A 10,463-nucleotide genomic window follows, 5' to 3' on the forward strand; every position below is an offset into this window, starting at 1 on the left:
ATGTTTTAAAATAGATCACTTCCTGATATTATAATTCTAGATTTTACTGCAACTAATGAGCAGAAAGTCACCAAAAAAAAAACATTTTGCAGGAATGTAGTTGTGAGTTTTATGAATTGAAATAAGGCCAAAGAACTGTAGCAATGGAAGAAAAAAAACCCAAAAACGAAAAATCCCCAGATTAATAAACTATCTGAAGGTACAGAAAGTGGAAAATGTAGTATGAAGGTGTTATTTATAATATTAATTAAAAATTTAAGAACAGGAATTATCTAGAAACCAAATAGTACAAATTAGGAATGAATTAATCTTAAATGAATAAGACACGAGACAGAGAAAGAGACAACTGTCATTTAGCTTGACTTTTGTCAGGATTTGACATGATCCCATGCAATATTTTCTCTGGCAAAGTAGGGAAATATGGACTAGCTGAATTAGACACTTAGAATATGGCATTATAATTTGGAAAAATATACAGTATGTGCAATTTTGAAAGAAAGTTGATATAATCACCCATTAAGTCTACAGAATATTAACAGAAACCACACAACTACTCTCTGCCTCATGTTTGCAATCATATTTTGTTACATGCCTCTAAACAATTTTAGGGACAAACAAAACATTAAAATTATTTTTAGCTTCACAAACATATGGAAAAAAATAAAAAGAGCCAAACGCTGATATTCATACCGTCATAAATCCATCCAGCAAACCTGAATCAGGCTTGGGTGGGGCTTGCAATCTCTCCATGGACCACTTTTCAATGATAGATGACACTTGGGTGTTTTCTGTGTTTAGAATTCTGAATCCAGTCATATTAACACCACTGTACCGATAGGGCTCCACATCCAAGGCAAACAGGTCCTGAAAAAATTACCACCATATGAATTCTTTAATATATTGCAAGTCCTAGTTCAATTGTTGAACCATCTCCCAAGATGAGACTGTGGAAATTTTCAGTGCTATATGTGCTAGGAGGTATAGTCTGTTTATCTGGGGGCCTGTGTCTGTGAGTAAGCAACTCAGCTGACCTTATAGTGGGAGTAATGTGACTCACAGAGGAAGAATAGTCTTGCAAGAAATGTTAAGTGCAGTTACAGAACTGTATCCATTACTAGTCAGTCCAAAATACTATAGGAGGCTTAAAGATTATGATTATGAATTGCTAAATATTATTATTAATCACTACTTCCTGGGCTTACCAGAAGTCAAACAGATATCAAATCATTTAAAATAAAATAAAATAAAATAAAAAACAAAAACCAGAACAAGAGTTTCCTTACACTTTCACTTTCTGTGAGGCTTGAACACGTTAATCTTAGGAGGATAAATCGGTAGGATACAGGTGGCAGTGCACAGGGACAAAGGGAAATGTACATGGCTTTAAATGTAATCGAAATATTTTTCACTGCCATCAATTGTATTTCCAAACATGGACATATCTTTGACTAGGAATTTAGCTTTGCAAGAATAACCTTTGCCAAATAATACGTTTTCTGTACATAGGTATGCATATGTTAGTGCAATTAGCTCTCCAACACACACAGAAGCAAATATAATTAATAAAGAGGAAAAAAAAATCAATTTTTATCTCAAGCAAATAAAATTATCCCAATCCTTTGATAGAATCCTTAGGAACAATGTAGAAACAGCACTTGACTTCAGGAAATTCAAGTCTAAGATCAAGTTTTGAACACAGGATTAAAAAATACATAATTAATATAGCTGTAAAATATTACTGTCCTATAACAATTTAAGTTTCCTTGAACAATTTTCCCCACAATTCATACTTAGTCATTCATCTCATTTTATATTGAATTTTTGCTGTCAGTTTGATACATTATGAATTACCATGAAAAGGTAGTGTTTGGTATAATACTTGCCTGAATCCATTTTGTTTACTGGCTAGAGTTGAAGAAGATTAAATATTGTACTATGAAAAACCAGAATATAATTCATTATTCATTGTTAACATCACTAAGCCCACAAAAATATCAACCAGTTATCAATCACTACTCATTTTTAATTACACCTAGTAACTATGATATGATTTCCCATATATAATACCTAAGATATGCAGGCATCAAAATTCATTTACATATATCCTAACTCACATCCTCTTTGTAAAGAAATAAAACATTTTATTACAAAGGGAAGGTTGAACATAACTAGAACTGTGTTACATCTTTCTCTTCAAAAAAATCCCATTTTATTTCTGTGAAAGAAGTCAGAACCTCAGATATAATTATTTAATCCCAACACATTCATGTTTACACTGGAATATAATAAATATACAAAGCAATATTATTCATATATTACAAATATGCAGAGGTCAGTGTATTAATGAGCTACTGCATTAGACCCTGAATCCATCAAGAAGAGATTAGACACAAGATTGTTGGAAACACTGTGACTGGAAAATTTATTTGACAGGACTTTCACTATGTCAGGTAAGAAGTAATTAATACATCAAAACAACTAGATTCTGATGCAAGTTCCAGAGCTACATTGCAAAATCAAAATCTATCGTCTGTTTGTGAAGAGTAAATTATCCTTTGATAGTTCCAAGTCGATAGAATACTTCCGACTCTTTAAAAGACACAATGTTCTAATGAGGAAATGAGAGTGCCAGAAAATCCTGAATTTTAAACATAGTTTTAACACTAAAAATTCAATGCCAATGGACGGCATACCACCAAAATATCCCAAATTTCACTAACAGTAAAATAAGAATTTAAAAGATAAAAAAATCCCTTGAAACATCAAAAACATCTAAAATCTATTTAATAAGGGAAATTCTACTGCATTCAATCCTAAATCTATAAGTGATAGAACAATTTACCCTTCTAAAATAAGATGCGTACTTGTGCAGAATTTGCCTTTGAAATTCACAAATTATTTTGCTTTCTATTCAACTAGCTATTTCATGGTAATACTTTCCATGAAATTCTGTTTCATGATTCTTAGGTGAACTTTCAATCCTACCACAAAGATTCATTTCCATAAGAGCTTAAAAATATTTGTGACTTTAAAACATCAGTCATTTCAAGCACTTTTTACCATGGCATATCTGTCTCAAGTTTGTCTCATACTTGTGTTTTAAGAACCTTAATGAACTGGCATCTAATTAGGCAAATTTGAACACAATGAAAACAGAAAAATCTGCACAACTGCATTTTCTAGAGTACTATTTTACTAACTTTCAAACTGTTTCTTTCTTAGGCTGTGATGAGCAGCAAAAACATCTACACATAGATGTTTATTATGTTTTCAAGAACATTCACATTTTAAATGTTCATTTATTGCAAATGATAGTTCCAAGAAGGATACTTCCAAAAAGGACAAAATGCATGATATAAACAAGGAATTAGAAATTATATACTCAACCCTCCCTGACAGCTAAAATCTGCAGTGCTAGACAGTCAGTAGGTTTTTGAGGTCTATCAGTTTCTAGGGCACACCATTAAATAGTAATTAAACCAACCTGATGAATTTTCTCTGAAAGTAAGAAAACTCAACAGAGAAAATAACTTGTACTTCTACCCCATTCCAGAGAGACATTTTGCACTTTGTTAATATAATTAAGGAAAGTAACATCTTTGTTAGATGTCATCACTATGTTTTTATAAGCCACTTACCAGTGTGGTAAAGATATAGTGATAGTATTCTGTCATCATCCCCATAGCTAAAGCCTTGAAAAAATAAACAAAAGATTAATGTTTCTGAGGTCACATAATACATTTTTATCACACTTACATGGCAAATGAAAAGCTGCAAAAGAACACTACTGGGATCAAACTATAGGGTTGGAATTATACTAAAATTAGGTCAAGCAAGTCATTTCCTAGCAGTTAGAGAAGATTATAGACTATTAAAGGAATTTATGAACCAGATCTTCTGATAGAAAGAATATTACTAGACTGTTTAGTGCAGTAAATGTGAAAGAAGCTTGTATTTTTACATACTAATGGATACATTAAGTTACCACACAAAATTTGAGTCAACAATATTTTCATTCATTATTCAATCTTTCCCTTAAAATGAATAGCCTAATAGGAATTATTTCTCTTTTTTTTCTATTTTGATGAACAATACTACGCATTTAAAAGAAGGACCTAAGCTTATATCATATATGTGTACATTTTTCCAACCATGGAAGAAAATTCTCTTGAGCCAAATTTCAAGCAGCAAGATACATACTACTTAAATAAGAATAAAGAGCAAGTGTTCATGGTATTACCCTATAAACTCAGATATCTATCAAGCACTTTCATCTTTCCTACTAAGTATATAGTACCAAAGAGTTTTTATTCATATACTTTCATCTTTCCTGCTAATCATATAGTACCAAAGAGTTTTTATTCATATTTTCCTCTTATCTGCATAAGAACAAATATTTGTGGATAAAATTTTAAAGTAATAAACTATTGCTCATCACTCTTAATCATTAAAAGCATTTTCACCTGAGAAGTATGTATGTTCATGCTCTGAACAAAAGTTGCCTTAGATCAGTGTGATTTATTCAATCATTTCAGTGTCTACAGTGATTTTTATCTAATTCTAGCACTTTCAAAAAGCTACACAAGTAAGGGATATTTTCTGCATTTCCAGGAATTATCAATGGAATTCTTTGCCAAGTTGCTCCAGATACACTTCCTTAAAGACGTTGAAAGACACAATTATACAATTGTGACAATATCAGAATTAGTGTACAGAAGAATTATCAGTGTTCTAAAGGCTGTGAGAGCCTTTTTACTCTTGGCGTTGTCTGAAAACTGATTAAATTAATAGTCTATATGTTCTTTTCCAAAGAAAAAAAACCAGATTAGTCCAAATATCAGTTGTAGATAAGATTGTCCCAAATTACTCCAAATATCAGTTGTAGATAAGATTGTATATTATAAATCAGATTTTGACCAAAAAACCCACACATGAATGCCTATACTTGTGTATTTAGAATTACACAACCATATTTAGAATTAGGGCATAGTGTTCCAATTGCAATTTAAATTCTGTTTAACACAGGAAATCCACATTCCATGAGAAACTCATTAGGAACTCTGACTACAAATGTTAGCTTTTTTTAAGAACATTTTTTGGTTTGTTTTTAAATAAACCCAAAGTATCTTCCTCTATATAGGTAACACATTTGCAGTCACCTATATCGTAACTGTTTATAATCAGGTTTTTCATACTCCAAAGAATCCCTACACAACATCCTACGTGTGTTCCTTATCCAGCTGTGTGGCAATGTTGCCTATTTTCCAGGTCTTCCTTCTTTCACTTTCCTCACTTCACTGAAGACCTCAGGTTTTATCCTCTTCAAACATTGTCATTTCTCTGTTCTCATTATTACAGTGCTTCCCTAACCTTTTAAATCCTCTCTGCTTTCCCTGGTTGCCTGGTGATGTAGTTACCACTGAGATTTGCTTTAATTTAATCATGCTTGTCTGAATGATGGGACTTTTTTTTCCTTTTCATGATGCAATTTTGGCCAGTAAACAGCAGCTGCCATTTCACTGGCCTCTCGTGGTATTTTGTTTTATTTTCAACTTGTGTTCTCTTCCACAAACTTCAGCATTAATCTCTCTAATCATCCTCCCAAGAAGAAATCCCTTGTCATGTCTCCCCAAATTCATGCCTTCATTACCAGAAAAAAAATAAACAAATAGTTCTAGATGAACATATAAAGATATATTTTCATTTTTTCACGTTCACTTATAAACACTATTTTTGCAATACTATCACCAAATAATAGAGTCTTAACATCCCTTGTGGCAATTTTGACAGCAAGAGCTCACATTCAGCTTCAGAACTACATATTTTGGATGTATTGAAAGCATTGCAGCATTGAAGCTGAATGGAAAAGTGTAAATCTACAGAATCTGTGCAAAGATCTAAACACTCATGCAAGAATTGTTCCTGTATCTTCCTTGTGCAATCATTAGGATGAGCAGAGCAGTTTGATAAAAAGTTTGCAATTTGATTTAAAAAGGCTGAATACTCACTCTGGGGTCCTGGGACATGACTGAAGATAAAGTGCTTTAAATTTTCTTCCCTTTCCCTCTAGTCATGTGTTTTTCACAATGTTGTATAGTCTGAAATTAAAGTCTCCTTTCATCGAAAAACTACTAGGTACAGTATAAGTAAATGCATCTTGATGGAATCATTGTTGGCACTGCAGCTTAATATTGCCATCAGCATATTTTCCATCTGCATTTCTTAGATTCTGAAGTAACTAAATGCACATTTCATGATTTGAGCTAAACATTTGGAATAACTAGATTGGCTTATGCTTAGCAAAGAGCAAAAACCACCAGCAGAGGTTTAAAATTACTAGGAATTAATAAAAATTTTTCAATCAATGAACAATAAAGCAAAGAAATTATAGTATACAAGTATGCTTACTGGCAATTTTTGTTGTACCCACTATAATACCTTTAATGAGACACCTATTGCCAACCCTTAAATACATTTTGCTTTCAATTTAAACCATTCACTTTGCTCGCAAACATAATATAAACATGAATTAAAGTCACTAAAAGCTCTGTATTAGATATGTAGAATATTGTCATGGTTTAGGTATTCTTCATATCCTCCTTATTGCAACTCATAGTTCAATAAAAAACTGTGGGGACGATGGTTACTGAGCATATGGAATTCCCAGTCTTTGGAGATTGCTCATGAAACTGAAGATACACAGATGCTTGTCTTCTATGCATACAATAAGATTTTTCTGAGGGTTACAGTAAGATTTTTTTAGGAGATAAATCATTTGTATAGCACTATATTGTCAGCTTGTCTTGGAAGACATCACTGGAACCTGCTTCTACAGTATACAGCCAGTTAAGTTTTGAGATTCTGATGTCTCTCTCTTCCTCATCTGACTTGCACACACCACATTCAAAGCACCTACCCAAATGTATTTGGGTGTTTTGCTGTCCTATTAGTATGGCAAAGACAATATGGCTCTAAGGTATCAGTTACTTCTGTAGTCTCAGTGAAAGACATTAATGTGGTGTGTTACTAACAGACTATTCAAATATCAGTATCTGATTGAGAATATGCAACTTAGAGGCTTCAAATAAGAAAAATCAATAAAGCTTGGTTACATAAAATAGCACTAAGCAAGCATTTAAAACCTTGCTTAAAGCATCAGTTCTCCCAAGTACCAATTCTTCCTGGCTGAAAGACTGATATACTTTTTCCCCAAACATGAAGTGATTAATCTGTTTCTTTATAAAAACACAATTAAAGCAGCTACCATTTGTGTCACCATTAAAATTCTCTCTGAAATCCTTGGCTGATTTTCAGCTAGGCCTCAGTAACCTTGTTAAATGCCATTAGGTCTGGATAATACATTTATATATTAGGGATGAAAAGGATTGAGCCATCTCAAGCAAAATGAGGATTACCTGTTTCAAGATGCCTGCTGCCATTTCATGGCTGCAGTCAAAGATGACATGGAATTCTTTGCCTCTTTTCATCTCCTTTAGCAATGGCTTTGCATCTTTTGTGTCAGCTGGTAACTGACGGATTTTAAGTCTTAGGTTGTATCGTGATGGAGCCTTGATGAGCTCTTGTAACCGAATAAGACCTTAAAGAAAACAGGAGTCAAGAGAAAAGAAAATTATCAGAACAAGAACTTGAACTGTTAGCAGAAGGACTTACTATAAACACTCAGAGTTTTCTGAATTTTTCTCCCTTCTCAGTATGTTGCAGCTATTATACAAAAGTTTTATTAAAAATAAAGTATCTCCACTCCCAAGACTTTATCAGAATTTTCTGTTCTCATTATTAACAGTCAGTAAGCAGCCTGAGTTAGGATTCCCTTAAGACAAACAAATCTTCCTCTAGAATTATCATGCAACTGTGACATTCCTCTTTGAAGAACATATATAATTATTCCAATTCAATTGAAGTTATATCCCAGACTAATAGTCTGTGCTCAGACTAGCCAGTCCCACAACTAATCTATCAGGTTTACATAGAAAGTTGTGAGTCATTTCAACCCTGTAGAACACTCCCACATAATTCATGAGTATTTTTTTCCTTGACCATACAAGTAACAAAACACATATGCAGCAAAGAGAATGAATAAATAACCCATGACATTGCATTTATCTTCAATATTCTACAATTCCATTTTCATTTATTTTACTTTTATTATGGAATTAGATGCAGTAGCAATTTTCCAAAAAATCTAATTGCTCACATCATCATAACAGGGTGTGGTGTGATTTACAGATCACTGATTGTTCTGTGACCAATACCAAATATTAGTTTACTTAAATGTATTAATAAGGCAGGGTAAAAACAAGCCTTTTATCAAGTAGCAATTTCTCTGCGTTAGCCAAAAAAAATATTCTGCCATGTTAACCTCCTTCATGCATTGGAGCCTGCTCTATTGGTAGTAAGAAGGCTCACTGTTCATCATTATGTTCACAGTGCACATATTTAAAACAACCTAACTGCCAAAAAATGAAAGCTCTGCTCAGGATCTAAGTTACAGCAGGATCCAGGCACAAATGAAGTGCTTCTAAAATCTGAAATGGCTCATTTCACTACGTCAAAAATATTAATGGATATGAATAATTATAATCATTGCAGGCAGCACTGAATAGTATTAAAAAACACTGGGTTTTTAAAATTTTCTTTTATCTCTAAATATTCTTCCTGGTTACAACTGAATGTCAAAGCTGTCTTGATTTCAGGATATGTTATAATTTAATGTGGAACCACACTGCAGCATCAGAAAGAGATTTAGATAAGGTCTGACAGAGGCTTTAATACAACCTTTTCCGACATACATTGTTCTTTTAGTAACATAAGGCTGATTGTATAAAACTTAGTGCTAATCATTTGCAACAGAACCAGACACATAGAGAATATAACTGTAAGATAAAACCAGTCTCTGTGTTTCACCTTTTTCCCTTTTTGACTGTGCAAAGGATCCATATTCTTTTCTCAACAGTTTCTGCTGAAATTGGCTGGAATGGGAATTGCAGCTTACTATATAAAACCTTCCTAAATTAAGACTGCAGGTGTGGAGATCTGGCAGAAGATCCCAGTAGACCTCTTAGACCCAAAAGCAGAGTGGGAAAGGACAACCTTGTTATTTAATCAATTTAGGAATTTTTTCTTCATTCATAAATCTATGTCACAGATAGAATAACTCATATGTCATCACAATCTCTAGTAATAGTCCCATCACATACAAACTTTCTCAACACGGTGCATATTGTTCAAACTGAAACAATTGTTACCTATAGCTAAACAATCTCTGAAATCTGCATCTTCTAAAAACACTTCTATAGGATTTTCATTCACAGATTAAAGCACTGAGAAGTAAATCCAGTAATTCAGTGTGGGCTGATATTTTCTACAGAAAATTATGGGAAAAACACTACAGGTCTTTTGGATATAACATAACAACATACCCAAATTTAAGGTCAGAGTAAAATCTTTTAACTCAAGAGAAGGAAAAACAGTTACTAAGCATGTTCCAGGTTATTTGTCTTTGCTTGTTAAAAGAAGACAATTAGAAACTTTTGTACAGTGCAAACAACTTGTAAATAATTTTGATTCCTATTCCATTATATTTAGTAAGCCTAATTTTAGACTTGTCCTGATTATTTTGCCTCATTTTATTTTGCTTGTCCTTCTTTGAAAAAGAAATTTAATACCACGGTTAAAAAATGAGAGAAACATCACCATATTTACTGGCAATCTTTAGGAGAGAATCTGAGGGCAGAACAGACATGGAAACTGAAATAGTTGAGCTGGTCCCTGCTTGCCAAAGACACAGAGAAGTGATAACTAGGGTTACATGACTTCTGAGTAAATGGCAGATATAAGTCTATGTGGTTGTGAACACAGTACTTTTAGAACTAATTCAAATTTTAAAAATTACTATATTCACCTCAAAGCTGTAATGATATTTGCATAACATGAATTAATACATTTAATGAAAGCATGAGTGGATTTAATACTTTATTTCTAAATAACCTTGAATAAATATACTTAAAACATATATAGGGATGTGACTTCTCTAACTTGAAAGCTTATACCTCTACTTGAAATTAACACACTAGCATAGCCATAGATATTGGCCACCTTATAAAAAAATCTCTGGAAATAACATGCCAACAAAAATATTTCACGTTGTCCCAAGTTTCTCTCATTTCTTTAAGACTAAGTAGAATGGGTGCCCTTGCAGTTCAATGAAACCCAAAAAATCTATAATTTCAGATTGAAAAAAGGACCATATTTAAAAGCAGTGTATTTCTCAAAAGTGAAGGTGTTCACCTGCTCTGATATCCATGCACTTCCACTGAAGGACTACAAATCACAAGAATGGCAATGTAGGACAGGTAGCATAGCACATGCTGGTAGAAAAAAATAGAAGTCTTGGGTTTTGGTACTCACTAGTCAAACATGACTGAGAAAATGGACAGAAAGAC

At 33.0% G+C, this 10,463-nt stretch overlaps 1 protein-coding gene across 1 annotated transcript in view; it reads right to left on the reverse strand.

Annotated features, from left to right (window-relative positions):
* Window positions 1-690: 690 nt before the first annotated feature.
* LOC103800195 (glutamate receptor ionotropic, kainate 2-like) overlaps window positions 691-10,463 on the reverse strand; it is a gene marked incomplete at its 3' end in the record, with an annotated part of 157,252 nt that continues 147,479 nt past the window's right edge. Inside the window, exons 4-6 of the mRNA XM_009072566.1 lie at window positions 7,416-7,597; window positions 3,639-3,692; window positions 691-864 (exon numbers count right to left, since the gene is read on the reverse strand). Of these exons, the coding sequence (XP_009070814.1) occupies window positions 691-864; window positions 3,639-3,692; window positions 7,416-7,597 (410 nt within the window). The remainder of the gene's footprint in view (window positions 865-3,638; window positions 3,693-7,415; window positions 7,598-10,463) is intronic.

This window comes from Acanthisitta chloris, unplaced genomic scaffold (assembly GCF_000695815.1).
Source record: "Acanthisitta chloris isolate BGI_N310 unplaced genomic scaffold, ASM69581v1 scaffold3454, whole genome shotgun sequence".
Lineage (NCBI taxonomy): Eukaryota > Metazoa > Chordata > Aves > Passeriformes > Acanthisittidae > Acanthisitta > Acanthisitta chloris.